The sequence below is a fragment of the Theropithecus gelada genome, chromosome 10, assembly GCF_003255815.1.
Source record: "Theropithecus gelada isolate Dixy chromosome 10, Tgel_1.0, whole genome shotgun sequence".
Classification (NCBI taxonomy): Eukaryota; Metazoa; Chordata; class Mammalia; order Primates; family Cercopithecidae; genus Theropithecus; species Theropithecus gelada.
In genome coordinates this window covers 74,505,540-74,523,093 of record NC_037678.1, presented here as the reverse complement: position 1 = coordinate 74,523,093, position 17,554 = coordinate 74,505,540, and the positions used below count along the sequence as shown (strand labels likewise).

General features: G+C 52.8%; 1 protein-coding gene across 2 annotated transcripts; it reads left to right on the top strand.

Moving 5' to 3' along the window:
- Positions 1-1,867: 1,867 nt before the first annotated feature.
- DDRGK1 (DDRGK domain containing 1) lies at positions 1,868-15,021 on the top strand. Of its 2 annotated transcripts, XM_025400373.1 has the most exons (9): positions 1,868-2,039; positions 3,154-3,357; positions 5,793-5,905; positions 6,144-6,245; positions 10,011-10,133; positions 10,495-10,533; positions 13,547-13,603; positions 14,139-14,187; positions 14,558-15,021. In XM_025400373.1, exons 1-9 carry the CDS (start codon positions 1,949-1,951, stop codon positions 14,722-14,724), a joined length of 945 nt encoding a protein of 314 aa, XP_025256158.1. In that variant the 5' UTR covers positions 1,868-1,948; the 3' UTR covers positions 14,725-15,021. The 2 variants fall into 2 exon arrangements, with proteins under 2 accessions (XP_025256158.1, XP_025256157.1); XM_025400372.1 differs by lacking the exons at positions 13,547-13,603; positions 14,139-14,187; positions 14,558-15,021 and having other exon boundaries at positions 10,495-11,986.
- The last annotated feature ends 2,533 nt before the right edge of the window (positions 15,022-17,554 follow it).

The following is a 17,554-nucleotide window of genomic DNA, read 5'->3' as shown; positions in this document are numbered from 1 at the left end:
CGGCTCACTGCAACCTCTGCCTCCCAGGTTCAAGCAATCCTCATGCCTCAGCCGTCCAAGTAGCTGAGATTACAGGCATGTACCATCACAGTCTACTAAAAAATTTTGTATTTTTAATAGAGACGGGGTTTCTCCGTGTTGGTCAGGCTGACCTCAGACTCCCAACCTCAGGTGATCCGCCCACCTCAGCCTCCCAAAGTGCTGGGATTACAGGCACGAGCCACCCGCGCGGCCTAATTAACTTTCTAAAGCCAAGGAATTGATCGTTCAGGACGAGAAGCAGTTTCTCCTCAGATCCCAGGCCAGATGAAGCTGCTTCTGTGTCTCAAGAGGTGGTACAAGTCAAAAACCAAAAAAGGCAAATTAGAGAAACACATTTTAAGGAGAACTCCAGAAGCTGCAGAAACATTCATTTGATGGAAATCCTCATATAAGGAACCTGTTTCTCCTTTTTTTTTTTTTTTTTTTTTGAGACGGAGTCTCGCTCTGTTGCCAAGGCTGGAGTGCAGTGGTGCAATCTTGGCTCATTGCAACCTCCGCATCCTGGGTTCAAGTGATTCTCCTGCCTCAGCCTCCCAAGTAGCTGAGATTACAGGCGTGTGCCACCATGCCCCGCTAATTGTTTGTATTTTTAGTAAAGGTGGGATTTCATCATGTCGGATAGGCTGGTTTTGAACTCTTGACCTGAAGTGATCCGCCTGCCTCGGCTTCCCAAAGTGCTAGAATTACAGGCGAGAGTCACCTCGCCTGGCCCATATTTTTTCAAACCCCTTTCTCACTGTTGTTCAATGGTCCTGAATTTATTTTTATTTTTATTTATTTTATTTTTTATTTTTCTGAGATAGGGTCTCACTCTATCACCTAGGCTGGAGTGCAGTGGCATGATCATGGCTCACTGCAGCCTCGATCTCCCTGGGCTCAGGTTATCTTCCCACCTCATCCTCCCAAGTAGCTGGAATTACAGGTGCATGCCACCACACCCGGCTAATTTTTGTATTTTGTTTTGTAGAGACAGGGTTTCATCATGTTGCCCAGGCTGGTCTTGAACTCCTAGGCTCAAGGGATCCCCCAACCTAGACTTCCCAAAGTACTGGGTTAACAGACCAGCCTCTGTGCCTGGCTCCTGAAATCTTTACTTCTGTTATTATGCATACAAAAAGCTTCATAAATTCCAGTACTGCCCTCCCCTCCCCTTCCGGAAGGAAGGAAGGAAGGGAGGAAGGGAGGAAGGGAGGGAGGGAAAGAAACTCAATGTCACAGATATAGCTAAAGCTCAGGGCTTAACCCCAACCCGCTTCCCTCCTCCTAGAGGCAATCGCTGTCCTGAAGTTGGTGTGCATCAGTCCCAAGCCTCTTCGTACTTTTTCCAAGGTTGTTTCCATAAACACTATGTGGGATTTTAAATCACTAAAATTTAGTGATTTTAAAACATACAGAGTCCGGGCGTGGTGGCTCACGCCTGTAATCCCAGCACTTTGGGAGGCCGAGGTGGGCGGATCAAAAGGTCAGGAGTTCGAGACCAGTGTGGCCAAATAGTGAAACCGCATCTCTACTAAAAATACAAAAATTAGCCCGGCGTGGTGGCGGGCGCCTGTAGTCCCAGCTACTGAGGCTGAGGCAGGAGAATCGCTTGAACCCGGGAGGTGGAGGTTGCAGTGAGCCGAGATTGCGCCACCGCACTCCAGCCGGGGCCACAGAGACTCTGTTTCAAAAAAAATACATAGATGTTTTCTACTGGACATACCATCTGCAATAATTTCCTCTTAACATTATGGGTTTTTTTACGCCCCCCAAACTCATTTTAATGTTTTACATTAAAGCCTCTCTGTGAAGTGCGGCTGGGCGGGGCTCCGAATAGTGGGCGGAGTCTAGAATGGGAAATGGAGGCGGGGCCTAGGAGATTCCGGCCTTAGGGTGGACGCAGTGGTTCTGCACGGAGGGCCTCGTCATGGTGGGGCCCGTGTGGTACTTGGTAGCGGCGGCTCTGCTAGTCGGCTTTATCCTCTTCCTGACTCGCAGCCGGGGCCGGGCGGCATCAGGTAGGAGATGCCGCTGCGCCAGGGCTGGTGGTACCGGGTTTTCTGGCCTGAGCCTTTGTGGACCGGCGCGTCGCGGCTCCTGCGCGTGCGCATCCGGGCGGGCGGGGCGCATGCGCATCCATGCGCGCTTCGTGGGCCCACTGGGGCCTCCGTAGTGCCCTGCCTGGAACCGGTGGCCGCGCTGCTACCCCTTTCTCTCGACCCCAAGCCAGAGTCTGGCCTCATCCCTCTCTTCATTCCCGGGAGCTCCGTACCTCCAAAGGCCTCAGGCCCTGGCCGGCGCCCACTCCCATCCGTCACTGTCTGGGCCCTTTCCCTCTGCACCTGTTAAGGTGGCCGCAGGGGTTTCCCATTCCTCCCAGCCTGGCTCCAGAGCAGGTGCCAGGAAGGGGGCATCTGAATATTTTCTGCCTGCCCCCCACGAGCTGGAGAAGCGCGAGACGGCTCCAGGAAACTCCTGAAGCTCTATCCCTTCCCGCCAAAGAGAGCGCCCACGCTCCCTCCCTAATCTGCTCCCCGATCAAAAGGCCGTGTCACTGGCCAGGACACAGAACAGATACACCCATCCTCCCTCTTTTCCCCCATTTCTGGTCAGCGGGCGGGTTTGTGTGTCTTCCTGCTCCCTGGGCCCACAAGCTGCCTCTGAGCACCTGCGCGCTCCCAGGGGCGGGAGGACCACGCTGAGGAAAGGCGGAGAGCCAGCAGGTCTTCCAGGGGAAGGCTCGGCTACTGCCGGGAAGTGTACTCTCTGGTTGGGAGCCAGGTAAAACCACAGGTGGTGTTAGGCGAGAAATCAATGGATTCCTGCAGCGGGTACTCGATGAGAGCTGGGGACATCAGGATAGGGGACTCCTGACAGGCCAGCTGGAAAGGTGGAGCTGGGAGAGGAGAGAAGAGTATTCATACAGGCCCGAGGGAAGGGCTGAGCCACCGCCTGGGACCAAGCTGTGGGCCTGGGGGAAAAGGCCTTGCCAGTCAGACTGAGAAGTCGGGGCCTTGTGCTGTGGGCAGCAGACCACTGAGCAGAGGAGGTGAGGCTTCCAGGCTGCCGCTCCTCCTGCCATGGGCCGGACTGGGCTTCCAGGCAGCATTGTCATTTCTGTCTTCCCTACAGCCAGCCAAGAGTCACTGCACAATGAGGAGCTGGCAGGAGCAGGCCGGGTGGCCCAGCCTAGGCCCCTGGAGCCTGAGGAGCCGAGAGCTGAAGGCAGGCCTCGGCGCCGGAGGGACCTGGGCAGCCGCCTACAGGCCCAGCGTCGAGCCCAGCGGGTGACCTTGGCAGAAGCAGATGAGAATGAGCAGGAAGCTGTCATCCTAGGTGAGAGGAGCCCAGCCTGGTGGGGAGAGGGTCTGGGTTAGAGGGGGAGATAGAGAGGCCCCCAAAACTAAGTGGGGGAGTAGGATATGAAGCCTCAGGGTAGGAGGGACATCTGGGAGCCACACGGTAGAGTAGGGGGATTCTTGGGACCTGGCATTTGTTCCACTGGGTCAACCCCCCTCTTCCTTCATCTTGGCTCTCAGTGTCCAAGCAGAGGGCAAGGGTCTTCAGATTGATTCAGAATGTTCCTCAATTCACCCCTTCTATCCTCGCACCCTTCCTGTTATGGGCACACTCATTCCCTGAGGATTTCACCCTAGAGGCAGAGTGCCTGGCCAAGAGTTTCTGCAGTTCTGGAGTGGGGTCACCCACAACCCCAGGAAAACAGTTTAAAGATGGAGACATTCTGTTGACACAGAGGTCTCCGTATCCCTGCTTCCGGGAGACCAGGAGAGCCCTCAGGATTGTCTTCTCCAGTACTTGGACAGCTGGCTTGAGCCTGAGGAGGGGGCGTCTGGGTCTTTCTCAGAAACTGGGGGCATTTGAGGCTTTTGCCTTGTACCCTTAGGGATTATCCCTTTAGCTCACAAAGAGGCCCCTTCTTTGCCTACCTTTTGGCTCAGACTTGGGTTCAAAGACCCTTGCTGCACAGGCGTCAGTGGGTCTTTAACTTGCAGCTGGCCCTGAGGTAGTCATGGTGTTGGGACTGTCTTTTCAGCCAGGCTTTGGTGGGCAAGGGATAATCCTAGCCAGGGACTAAGCCCAGAATCCTCAGCAACTCCTGACTATGGTGAGGAGGATTTCAGATTTGAGGCAGGATAAATTTCCCCATAGGACTTCCCTTCTCTGGGGGTTTGGCACCAGAGACAGAAACCAGAGAACTCTGTAGTTCATTAGCCAGGATATTTAAGGTACATTAGGTGGGACCAGTATTCAAAGGTAAAAAAACCCTCCTTGGGCCAGGCGCAATGGCTCATCCCTGTAATCCCAGCACTTTGGGAGGCTGAGGCAGGCGGATCACGAGGTCAGGAGATCAAGACCATCCTGGCTAACACGGTGAAACCCCATCTCTACTAAAAATGCAAAAAAAAAAAATTAGCTGAGCGTGGTGGTGGGTGCCTGTAGTCCCAGCTACTCAGGAGACTGAGGCAGGAGAATGGTGTGAACCCGGGAGGCAGAGCTTGCAGTGAGCCGAGATCGCGCCACTGCACTCCAGCCTGGGCGACAGAGCGAGACACTGTCTCAAAAAAAAACAAAAAAGGCCGGGCGCGGTGGCTCAAGCCTGTAATCCCAGCACTTTGGGAGGCCGAGATGGGCGAATCACGAGGTCAGGAGATCGAGACCATCCTGGCTAACACGGTGAAACATACAAAAGCTTTGTATTTTTAACACGGTGAAAAATACAAAAACTAGCCGGGCGTGGTGGCGGGAGCCTGTAGTCCCAGCTACTCGGGAGGCTGAGGCAGGAGAATGGCGTAAATCCGGGAGGCGGAGCTTGCAGTGAGCTGAGATCCGGCCACTGCACTCCAGCCTGGATGACAGAGCCAGACTCCCTCTCAAAAAAAAACAAAAAAAAAACAAAACACAAAGAAACAAACAAACAAAAACCCTCTCTGCTAATGCTTCCCCCATGCTGTATTCTGGCTCATCAGCCACAGTACCTTAAATATCCAGGCATCCCTATCTGTGACCCCGAGACACTTGCATATTTTAACCTGATACCTCCCTTTTTATGACTATGCAATATCTAAAGTTCTCATCTTTTTTTTTTTTTTTTGAGACGGAGTCTCGCTCTGTCGCCCAGGCTGGAGTGCAGTAGCGTGATCTCGTCTCACTGCAAGCTCTGCCTCCCGGATTCTCGCCATTCTCCTGCCTCAGCCTCCTGAGTACCTGGGACTACAGGCGCCCGCCACTACGCCTGGCTAATTTTTTGTGTTTTTAGTAGAGACAGGGTTTCACCGTGTTAGCAAGGATAGTCTCGATCTCCTGACCTCGTGATCTGCCCGCCTCAGCCTCCCAAAGTGCTGGGATTACAGGCGTGAGCCACTGCGCCCGGCCCTTTTTTTGTATTTTTGATAGAGATGGGGTTTCACCACGATTGCGAGGATGGTCTCCATCTCCTGACCTCGTGATCCGCCCGCCTCGACCTCCCAAAGTGCTGGGATTACAGGCGTGAGCCACCGCACCTAGCCCAAAGTTCTCATCTTTTCCCTTGCCCTGTGGGCCCCTCACCATTCTTCCATCCCTACATATTCATGCACCCGTACACACACATGTGCTTATGGCAGATGCCTCTGGAGGGCAGAGCTGGGCTAGTGACATTTGCAGGTGGGTGGAAGGGGACCCCCCCATTAGGAGAGGGACGAGGGGTTGGGGATCCATCATCGTCAGTCCTCTCTGGTCAGAACCTACTGTCTTTCTTTGATCATACCCAGCCCAGGAGGAAGAAGACGTTGAGAAGTCAGCGGAAACTCACCTGTCAGGGAAAATTGGAGCTAAGAAACTGCGGAAGCTGGAGGAGAAACAAGCACGAAAGGCCCAGCGTGAGGCAAGCCGGAGGGATGGGATGCAGCTCTGGGAAGTGGGAAAGGGCCCTGCCTGCCTTTTCCCCTAAGGCAGACTCAGGGCTCCTTGCCTGCTGGGCTGGTGCTTGCTGCCTCCCTGACTCTGTCTCCTACCGCCTGGGTCTGTGTCCTGGCCCAGGCATTGCCTTCCCTAGTCTGTTTGGGAGGTGGGCACACTCTAGCTGGGGTGAGGGATGTGCCCCTATGAAGACCTCTCTCTAGGCAGAGGAGGCTGAACGTGAGGAGCGGAAACGACTCGAGTCCCAGCGCGAAGCTGAGTGGAAAAAGGAGGAGGAGCGGCTTCGCCTAGAGGAAGAGCAGAAGGTGAGGCCAGCCCCGACCCTGACTTCTGACCCTTGACCAGGCAGCCTTGCTTCTTATGCAGCTCCTTGGCACCTCCAACATAGAAGGTGGGCCATAGATCTGGCACAAGGGCAGGTTCTGGTTTATTTGTTCCCTAGGCTCCAGCACAGCCTGGAAAAGCAGCTGCTGAAAAGCAGAGCCCAGAGTGAGGATTCTTGTGCACGTGACTATTGAACTTTCAGGGAGCATGTGAGGAACACGAGGCAGGCAGGGCAGCTGGGCAAAGAAAGCCAGGAGAGGAGGAAGAGATGGCAGAGAGGTGATGGGGGTCTGGATCCTGAAGGCCTTGAGGCTGTTAAAGATCATTGTAAGAGATGGTGGCTGCATTGAGGGCCTGACATAGAGGAGGTGCTCAGGGAATGGGGACCACTGCAGTAAAGGTGACTAATGAACATTTGTTTGCCAGATGCTTCCTTTGTTCGGAGAACCAGGTTTCCAAAAAAGGGAACAGCGTAAAAACGTTGGGTATGTAGGGTTAGAGCCAGGGCTGCCCTAGCTGGGAAGACCTGTGACCTCTGACTGGCCTGTTGTCCCAGGATCCTGGATGTGGGTGCTGTGGCTGATAAGCCAGAATACAGCATAGGGGAGGAATTAGCAGAGAGGGTTTTTTACCTTTCTGAATATTTGTCCCACTTAATGTACCTTAAATATCCTGGCTCTTCTCCCCTGTCACCAGTTTCCCTTATCCTTAACATCTTACCTCACTTTAATACATTCCTCACAACTAATATTGACACATTATTAGTAACTAAACTCTAACATTATTCAGATTTTTGTTTATTGATTGATTAGGACAAGTCTTGTTCTATTGCCCAGGCTGAAGTGCGGTGGCACGATCTTGGCTCACTGCAACCTCTGACTCCCAGGCTCAAGCAATCCTCCCACCTTAGATCCCCCTCCCCACGAGTAGCTGGGACTATAGGTGTGCACCACCATGCCTGGCTAATTTTGTGTGTGTGTGTGTGGAGATTGGGTTTCACCATGTTTCCCAGACTGCTTTTGAACTCCTAGACTCAAGCAATCCTCTTCCCTTGGCCTCCCAAAGTGCTGGGATTACAGGTGTGAGCCACTGTGCCCAGCCTTAACAATTTTGAGGAGTCCTGGGCAAGTAGTTTGTAGAAGGTCCCTTAATTTGAGTTTGGTTGTTTTTCTCATGGTTAGACTGGGGTTATGGATCTGACTGAAGAAGACAATAAGTGAAGTTCCATCTTCAATGCAACATACTAAGCACGCAGGTTATCCCCTTCACTTATCCCTAATGTTGTTAACCTTGGTCGCCTGGCTGCGGTTTTGTTTGCCAGCTTTCTCCACTGTAATGTGACTGCTTTTTTCCCCTCTTCCCGTATTTCTTTGGAAAGAAGTCACTGTGCACAGCCCACACTTAAGGGTTGGGGGGTTGGAGTTCTTTTTTTTTTTTTTTTGAGACGGAGTCTCGCTCTGTCGCCCGGGCTGGAGTGCAGTGGCCGGATCTCAGCTCACTGCAAGCTCCGCTTCCCGGGTTTACGCCATTCTCCTGCCTCAGCCTCCCAAGTAACTGGGACTACAGGCGCCCGCCATCTCGCCCGGCTAGTTTTTTGTATTTTTTAGTAGAGACGGGGTTTCACCGTGTTCGCCAGGATGGTCTCGATCTTCTGACCTCGTGATCCACCCGTCTCGGCCTCCCAAAGTGCTGGGATTACAGGCTTGAGCCACCGCGCCCGGCCTTGGAGTTCTTACATAAATTATTTGGAAATCTCTTACAGGAGATATGTCTCTTCTTCCCTATTCATTACATATGAATGCAGTCTTTTTTTTTTTCCTGAGATGGAGTCCCACTCTGTCACCCAGGCTACAGTGCAATGGCTCAATCTGGGCTCACTGCAACCTCTGCTTTGCAGGTTCAAGCGATTCTCCTGTCTCAGCCTCCCAAGTAGCTGGGATTACAGGCACCCGCCACCACACCCAGCTAATTTTTGTATTTTTAGTAGAGACGGGGTTTCACCATGTTGGCCAGGATGGTCTTGAACTCCTGACTTCAGGTGATGCGCCTGCCTCAGCCTCCCAAAGTGTTGGGATTACCAGCATAAGCCATCGTGCGTGACCAGCCATTTTTTATATCTGTATAGACTCATGAGTATTTATTTTGTACTTTGTGTTGTAATCCAGTAACATGTTATTTCTTAATTTATTTTATTTTACTTTATTTTATTTATTTATTTTTTGAGACAGAGTCTTGCTGTGTCGCCCAGGCTGGAGTGCAGTGGTGCGATCTCAGCTCACTGCAAGCTCTGCCTCCCAGGTTCACGCCATTCTCCTGCCTCAGCCTCCCAAGTAGCTGGGACTACAGGCGCCCGCCATGCCTGGCTGATTTTTTTGTATTTTTAGTAGAGATGAGGTTTCACCATGTTAGCCAGGATGGTCCGGATCTCCTGACCTTGTGATCTGCCCACCTTGGGCTCCCAAAGTGCTGGGATTACAGGCGTGAGCCACTGCGCCTGGCAACATGTTATTTATTGTGTTGTTCAGATTGTTCCAGCTTTGACCACTGGGAGCCGTTTCATTTGGCTCCTGTGTACCTTTAACACACACTCGTTGTTTTGTTTTTTGAGTACTTAGTTTCTGGCACTGCAAGATGCCCCAGACTCATCTTGTATATTACTTGCCCCAGCTTTAGCTTTCTGTTTGAAGAAAATTTTTCTGAGTGCTCTGGAAAATGGGTTGAGGGAGGCTGTTGTACCAGGCAGTAGTGGTGATGGAGCAACATTGACAGACCGGGGAGTTTCCTGGAAGTTCGAGAAAGAAAAGACCAGGGAGTTTCCTGGAAGTTCGAGAAAGAAGTGGTCAGTAGGACCTCATTTCTGACCAGTTGGCTGTGTTAATTCACGGAGCCAGGGACCCAGGAGGAGGTCTAAGCATAGAAGAGCAGGTCCTAGGGTCTGTCTGCTGCCTGTGAGATGGCCCAGTAGGTGTGTCACATGGACCGTTGTGTGTTTGGGGGAAGAGATTCGGGTGGGGATACAAGTGTGGTAGTCACTGGCAAGGAAGGGGTTGATGCTTTGGGCATGGGCGAGGTGGCCCAGAGAATGTGGAGGAGAGAGAAGAGGCAGGGCTGAATGATGAAGGAGGCGGGAAGAATGGCCCAAGGAGCAGGAGGAAATCCAGGAGAGGGTGGGATCTGGAAGCCAAGGGAGGAAAGAAGGATCACTGAGAGGACAGGCATATGAGACCTGAAGGTTGTGCCTTGAGTTTGGTGAGTGGAGGGCATGGGTGAGACTGTGGCAGGAGTTGTTTCATAGAACTGGGAACACAGAAGCCAGACTGTAGTGGGCTGACTGGGTGAGTGGGTGGTGAGGAAATGCAGGGTTCACATTTGCTCATGAGGTTTGGACATGATGGGGTATGCTTAATGAGTTACACAAGGAAAGGATGGGTCAGGTGATTGGAGGGTATTGTAGAGTGGGGTCATGGTGGGGTTTTCAACAGATTTTTGCTAAGATCCCCTGAGCATGAAGGGCAGGAGCAGGGGCTGAGCAGCATTTGTCCAGGTGATGATGAAACTGATGACAAGAGGGGTCTCGGCCCATTGTTCAGCTTGGGGGATGGAGGAATGGGGGTCTTGAAGGAGCTCTGTCTCTGGGAAAACGCTGGGCTGTATGCTCTGGTGTCCTGCAGGGGTAGCAGCAACCAGAACAGGGATGGGGTGGGAACCTGCCCCCAATTCCTGACTTTTGCCTCCTGTGCCCACAGGAGGAGGAGGAGAGGAAGGCCCGCGAGGAGCAGGCCCAGCGGGAGCATGAGGAGTACCTGAAACTGAAGGAGGCCTTTGTGGTGGAGGAGGAAGGCGTGGGAGAGACCATGACTGAGGAACAGGTGGGCCTGCTGCCCCTGGGAAGCCCCTCTCTGTACCCATCAGTGCAGCCTGTGCCAGACCCAAGGCTAGCCACCCCATCCCAGATGTCCCGGCCAGGCAGTGAGAGGTGGGTGGGTGTCAGTACCAGCAGGGTTTAGCGGCCAGAGGCCTCGTCCTCAGCAGAGGCTGGTGCCTCCGAAACCCTTACCCTGGAAGGCTCTGCTGCTTGTGTAAGCAAGTGGTACATGCAGGTGGTCGGGTGGGCCCAAGGCAGGCTGCAGGCAGGTGGCCCTCAAGTGAGCAGGTGGTGCTTGGGTGGATGAGTACAGAACCCTGTGGCCTTGATAGGGGGTGCTCATCCTGATTTCTCTGCTTCTCTAGTCCCAGAGCTTCCTGACAGAGTTCATCAACTACATCAAGGTAAGCAGCCACGGAACAGAGCCTGAATGTCAGCTCCCTGCCTGGTGTGTGCAGGTCGGTTGCCTCCAGCAGGGGCTGCAGGCAGTGCATTCAGGCTCATGCAAGAGTGGGCAGGGGGGCCTAGAGGGGCAGAGCTGCAGGGTCCTGGCCAGGAGTGTTTCTCCCCGCTCCGACCCCGAAGGTAGAGAAGGACCTGGGTCTGTGTGGGAGGTGCAAGCCTTTGATCACTTCCTCACACTCAGTTTGACAGTTTCCCTGCTCTTCAGACCCCACGCTCAGTGAGTCAGTGTGTTTTCAAGTCTCTTCACATGTGTTTTCTGTCAGTTCTGTCACACTGAGGCTCCACTGAGTTGAAACAAGCATCCTCTGCCATGTGCTCCTGACTGGGAACTTGGGTCTTTCAGAGGAAACAGGATGGTGTTTCCTTTGGAGTCTAGGGTGGGGCGGCAGTGTGTCCCCTTCTGTCTGCAGCCACTGCGCAGGCCGCCTCAATGCTGCTCCAGGTTGCATAAGCACATCCTACTTTGCTTTGCTGCTAAGCAACTTCTCTCCCACGAAGGATGCCATGAGGGGAGAGGTTTTCAAGTGCAACTCAGAGGTGCAGAGGCGGCTGAGGGAAGGAGTGCAGAGGGAGCGGGGGCGGTGGTGGGGGTGCTACTAGGGGCTGCCAAGGACCCAGGGCTTGCATAATCCTCCCGCCACCTCTCCTGAAAGAGAGCAGGGTTTAGACGCCTGCCGACAGTGAGGGACTGGGCTCACAGCCTTGAGTCTGGGGTTCCTAAGTGGGGAAAATGCTGGCAGCTTTGACAGGGTCCTGTCTGCTCAGGCTGTGTGCACTCCCCGCTCATGGAGCCCTTTCTCTACCCTGGCACACTTGATTAGGGGCTGCGACCGGGCAGAATATCTCTCACACTTGCCTACTGCTGTTTGGAACTTGTCCCCGCCTACCCAGTAGGCAGTAAGATGGTCCTGAAGCCCCTTCCCTGGAAGCCTTCCCAGGTGGAATTAGAGGAGGGGGTCAGCTTCAGCATCTCTCTTTACTCTGCAGAAACCAGAAGAAAGGTCCCCAGTTCTAGCCCTCACTTTTGGTGGCTCCCTGGAGGTACCATTCTCTGGGAGTTCTCCAAACTCTTTTGGAGCTTAGAAGTTTTTCCAGCTTGTCCGGGCACAGTGGCTCACACCTGCAATCCCAGCACTTTGGGAGGCTGAGGCAGGCGGATCACTTGAGGTCAGGAGTTTGAGACTAGCCTGGGCAACATGTTGAAAACCCATCTCTGCTAAAAATACAAAAATTAGCCAGGCATGGTGGTGCACACCTGTAGTCCCAGCTACTCAGGAGGCTGAGGCAGGAGAATCACTTGAACCCAGGAGGTGGAGGTTGCAGTGAGGCAAGATGGTGCCACTGCACTCCAGCCTGCGCAACAGAGTGAAACTCCATCTCAAAAAAAAAAAAAAAAAAAAGTTTTTCCAGCCTGTGCTGGCTAATTCTTCTAGAGCTGCTATCTTGCAAGGAAAAGGAGGACTTCTGAAATTCAGTCTGTCTGCTCTCCTCCTTGCTCCAAAGGGATGGGCCTTTTTGCCTTAAGATTTCAGAACTGGAGGAACATGCCTGCACCCAGCATTGTTTATGAGAGGTGTAGGGTTCACTCGGTCTTATTCCATTCTCCTGTCTGACCATGGCTGGGCTCAGGTGATCTTCCCGCCTCCACCTCCCGAGTAGCTGAGACTGCAGGTGTGTGCCTCCACACCTAGCTTGTTTTATCAAACGTGTTTTGGCCCCAGCAGCACCTCAGGCCAGGTCATCGGGGAGCACCTGGGGTGACTTCATGTTCTTGCACCACACTGTCACTGAGAGCCCACTGCCTGATCCCTGTTTTGTAGGTAGAGGCCAGCTGACCACGTCACCTTGTCCTCGCCCATCCTGGCCCAGCTGCCTCTCGCTTGCCTTCCTGCTTGCAAATACGGCTTGGCATTTCAAACAAGTCACATGCTATCTGCAGTCAGGGAGGTGTCACCATGTCAGTCCTCCCCCAGCTCATTTGAGGTGGAGGATTCACAGAAATGCAAAAGAACGGTCTTTTCTCAAGTCCTGTGCTGTCTGTTGGGGTAGTGGGGGCAGGTGCCTGTGTGGACACAGCAGCAGACCCTTCACCGCACCCTTGGGAACTCAGATTTCTACTGAGGGCATGAGGAAGCACTTGGAGCATGGAACACGGCTGTGCTGGAAAGCACTCAGCGGTGTTAGTGACAGTGATTTTAAGGGTGGGCTCAGTGCCTCAGATGGTATGAAGAGGATGGATAAAAAGTGTGGGTGTGTCAGGTTATGGGGGACCAGGCCAGTGGGGCGGCAAGCAAAGGCAAGGCAGGAGTGGGTCCCCACGGCCTCTACTGAGAGACCTTGGCTTGCTCGGGCCTTTATCTGCTCTCCCTCTTGTCCATGTACTCACCTGTCTCACCAGCCAGACTTCGAGCTCCAGGGCGGGGGCTATGGCTTGTTCAGCATGTGTCCCTCATACCTTTTTAGGGCCTTGTTCTAGTAAGTCCTCAGCAAACATAAGTCCTGGTGACAGTTATTTAAAATAGCTTTTGGTGACTCTCACCGCCTCCTTCCTCCCTATGGTGCATCCCCTTCAACTTGTCCATGATGTTAAAAAGAGATGGCTGGATGCAGAGGATGGTGGCAGCTGTGCTCTGATTTCCACTCATGCGTGTCTCGGAGTCCAGGACAGGGCCCGTGAGGCAGGTGGTTGTTTTGAGTAGATTCCTTCCTCGCAAGAAGGGGAATGAGAGGGTTTATGATTGTGCAGGTCTCTGTCAATGGGTGGTTGTGAGAGAGACAGAGTGTGTGTGTGTGTGTGTGTGTGTGTCAGGGGAGCAAGGCTGTCCCACAGGAGTGTGTACAGTGTTTATCCAGCCACCCAGATCAGATCAGAATGCGAACCTGGACGGTGCCCATGCCTAGAGGGATTTGCCCAAGCTCAGCCTCTCTCTCTTTTCCTCCTCCTTTTTGTAGCAGTCCAAGGTTGTGCTCTTGGAAGACCTGGCTTCCCAGGTGGGCCTGCGTACTCAGGTAAGCCCTGGAACGTGCCCTGCTGTGTGCAGTGTGGCCAGGGGTCTGTGTGGCTAGCAGAGAGGACCTGCCCTAAAGACAGAGTCTTAATGCACCCTCTACCCTGTCCCCAACCAAGAGTGAGTAGTGCACAGAAGTCTCCTGGCACCCTAGGAATCCTGCATTTTTAATGGATGGAAGAACAGGCAGGAAAGAAAAAAAAAAATCCAAACCCCATCACTCTGCCAGCCCCTGTGACCAAAGCAGCCCAAATCAGTTACCTTGACAACTCTCTTGCACAGACTGCACCAGCCTATGTTGCAAGCATCACCACTGCCCTGCTTCTAACAGGAGAGATCCTCTTTTGGGGGCTTGCAGGGCCCAAGACCAGAGCCCCTTCTACCCAGGGCCCTTCCAAAGGCGAAGCACAGAGTCACATTTAGGGGCTAGCATGAGAGGGAAATAAAGAGATTTGGCTGTAGTGGGAGGGAGGTTTCAGTGCTTTTTCTGGGGACATTGGTGCCTGTCTCTACTCTGAGAATTGTTCTCCTCATAGGACACCATAAATCGCATCCAGGACCTGCTGGCTGAGGGGACTATAACAGGTGAGAGGATAAGAGCCAATCACTGCAGTCCTGGCCTTGGAGAGTGTCTAGCCACACGGGCTGCAGGGATGTGCTGCAGAGGCAGGATGACCACCCAAGATCGGGGGAGGGGTGTGCAACAAGGGGCACTGAGTAGTTGGATGCAGTTACAAGGAGGACGTGCCAGGGCCTGGAGATGGTGGCAGTGGGAGAGGACAGACAGGGCAGCCTGATTCGACTCTCCTAGCAGGACTGGATGCAGCCGGGAAAGGCCAGGCAGGCAGGAGGCCTGAAGGGCCCTGAGCCAGCTGTGAAGGAGTAGGTGGGCATTCTCAGGCCAGATGGGGAACGCCCAGGAGGCCTCAGCCCCACAACCTGCATATCCCCACAGGTGTGATTGACGACCGGGGCAAGTTCATCTACATAACCCCAGAGGAATTGGCCGCCGTGGCCAACTTCATCCGACAGCGGGGCCGGGTGTCCATCGCCGAGCTTGCCCAAGCCAGCAACTCCCTCATCGCCTGGGGCCGGGAGCCCCCTGCCCAAGCCCCAACCTGACCCCAGTCCTTCCCTCGGACTCAGAGTTGATGTGGCCTACCTGGCTGTACATCTTCATCCCTTCCCACCATCCTGGGGAAGTGACAGAGTGTGGCCAGGCAGTTATAGATTAAAGGCCTGTGAGTACTGCTGAGCTTGGTGTGGCTTGGTGTGGCAGAAGGCTTGGCCTGGGATCCTAGATGAGCACGTGAAATTTAGGCCTCAGAATGTATCTGAGAGGTGGGGAGGGTCCCTTGGAAGCTGGTGAAGTCCTATTCTTCTTATGAATCCATTCATTCAAGAAAATAGCATGTTGCACATTTACTCTGTTCCTTTGTGCCCTGGAAGCCCTGCCCCCAAGACCTAGATAAGGTCTTTCTCTTCTTCTGCCCCCACTCAAATTAGAAGTGGGGAACCTCTTGGGCCACATCTCTGTTAACTGGGAAAGGGAGGTCTTATGGGTATTTTTTAACAGATTAGGAGCCCTAAGTAGGGCTGAGAGCCAGTGGGGAGAAGAATTAATGAGAAGCATCAAGGATAGAGTCCTAGGGAGCATCAGCCTTTAAGAGGCAGGGTGGGGGGTCAGTGAAGGAGAGAGCCATTTGCAGGGCAGGTAGAAGGAAGGAGAGGACCTGCTTGAGCTGGCTATAATTGTGCAGCAGAGGGACACTGCTCATATGGGAAATCACATGAATTCAACTCTACATCCTTGACAAAAAGTTTAAATGGTGTGGGTGATTCCACCCACTGGTGGATGTGAGAACCATATGCTCAGGAGTGGGTGGGATGGGAGGGAGGTGTGTACCTCCTGGAGGGTCGGTCACTCTGGTTCCTGTGGGCTGTTCATGGCATGAGCATCCTGCTGTGCTGAGGGTGAGGCACATGTTTAAATGTGTATTTATGCAAAGTGATCCCTAACATAAGCCCCCTACTTCCTCTGATGCCTGGTGGAGGAGGCAGCTTGCTGTTCTGGCCCAGGAGGAAACTCTCCCTGGATGGCGATGGGGAAACAGTACGTCAGGTTCCAGGGAAGAGCCTTCCTTAGGAGTTGCCAAGGGTGTTTTTGACTCATTGGGTGCCATAAGTGTTGACTGTAGAACCTAAATTCCAAGAAAGGTATGACTCTGCTACTTCTATCAGCAACGGGTACTTGTCATCACCTGGAGCGTGAAGGGCCACATGCATTGTTTGGAAGGCCATCTGGAGCCTACATTCTAGTAGGAGAGGAAAGAAACAGATGTAGCCAACCACAGTATGGGGTGGAAACATAAAATTACAAAGGGAAAAAAAGAAGAGATGACTTACAGTTAGATCACTGGTCCTTAGCCTGGTTGCTCATTGGCTTCACCTAGGGAGTTTTTAGTAGTCTCATGCCAGCCCTGTTGCACCCAGGACCAGTTAAATCAATCTCCGAGGGCGCAGTCAGGGAGCATCAGTAGGAGATTCCAATGTGCAGCCAAAGTTGAGAGCTAGGGAACAGATGGGGGTGGGGTGGAGAGGCAGGCCAACAAGTTGCAAGTAATTCAAATCTCCATTGGAAGGGGTTTCTCACAGAGCAAGGCGGCAGCTCCAGGGCTGTCTAGTCCTTTCCCTCAGCCATCCTCTGCCACTGCCATGCAGATAGCAAGATGGCCAAGGTAGCCCCTGCCCCAGCATCCCGTGCTTAGGACAGTACCCGAAGGCCAGGAGTGGGAAAAGGCACATTCCTTCCTCACATCCTGGAAGCACCCAGATATTCTTCATGTCCCATGGGCTTAGTGTGGAGGAAAAAAACTTATGATCCTTTGAGCATTATTTAGTGCTCAATTAATACATTTATTAAATGAATAGTTTATTAAATAAAAGTAAACATTTTTCTAAATATATACAAACTACTTTCACAACTAAAAAATGAAAAAATAAAGGGAAAAATGAAAAAATGAAATTTAATGCTTTTTTTTTTTTTTTTTTTTGAGGCAGAGTCTTGCTCTGTCGCCCAGGCTGTAGTGATCTTGGCTCACTGCAACCTCCGCCACCCAGATTCAAGCGACTCTCCTGCTTCAGCCTCCTGAGTAGCTGGGATTACAGGAGCATGCCACCACTCCCGGCTAATTTTTGTATTTTTAGTAGAGACAGGGTTTCACTTTGTTGGCCAGGCTGGTCTCGAACTCCTAACCTCAGGCGATCCACGGATCCGCCTGCCGCAGCCTCCCAAAGTGCTGGGATTACAGGCGTGAGCTACCGCACCCGGCTGTAGACCAGACAGTATTATAATGATTACATTACTGATCTGTACATGTGACACTAAAACTGATTATAAACACTTCACTAGCTCTACTTTTTTTTTTTCTTGAGATGGAAAACTCTGTCACTTAGGCAGAAGTGCACTGGCGCAATCTTGGCTAACTGCAACCTCCACCTCCCACGTTCAAGTGATTCTCCTGCCTCATCCTCCCGAGTAGCTGGGATTAGAGGCATGCACCACCACACCTGGCTAATTTGTGTATTTTTACTAGAGACGGGGCTTCATCATGTTGGGCAGGCTGGTCTCAAACTCGTGACTTCAAGTGATCCCCCCGCCTCAGCCCCCCAATGTGCTGGATTACAGGCATGAGCCACTGTGCCCGGCCTTGCTAGCTCTAATTAAATTTTATTTATTTATTTGAGAGGGAGTCTCACTCTGTCCCTCAGGCAGGAGTGCGGTGGCACGATCTCAGCTCACTGAAACCTCCACCTCCCAGGTTCAAGTGATTCTCCTGCCTCAGCCTCCTGAGTAGCTGAAATTACTAGCGCCCTCCACCACACCTGGCTAATTTTTTGTATTTTCAGTAGAGACAGGGTTTTGCCATGGTTGCCAGGCTAGTCTCAAACT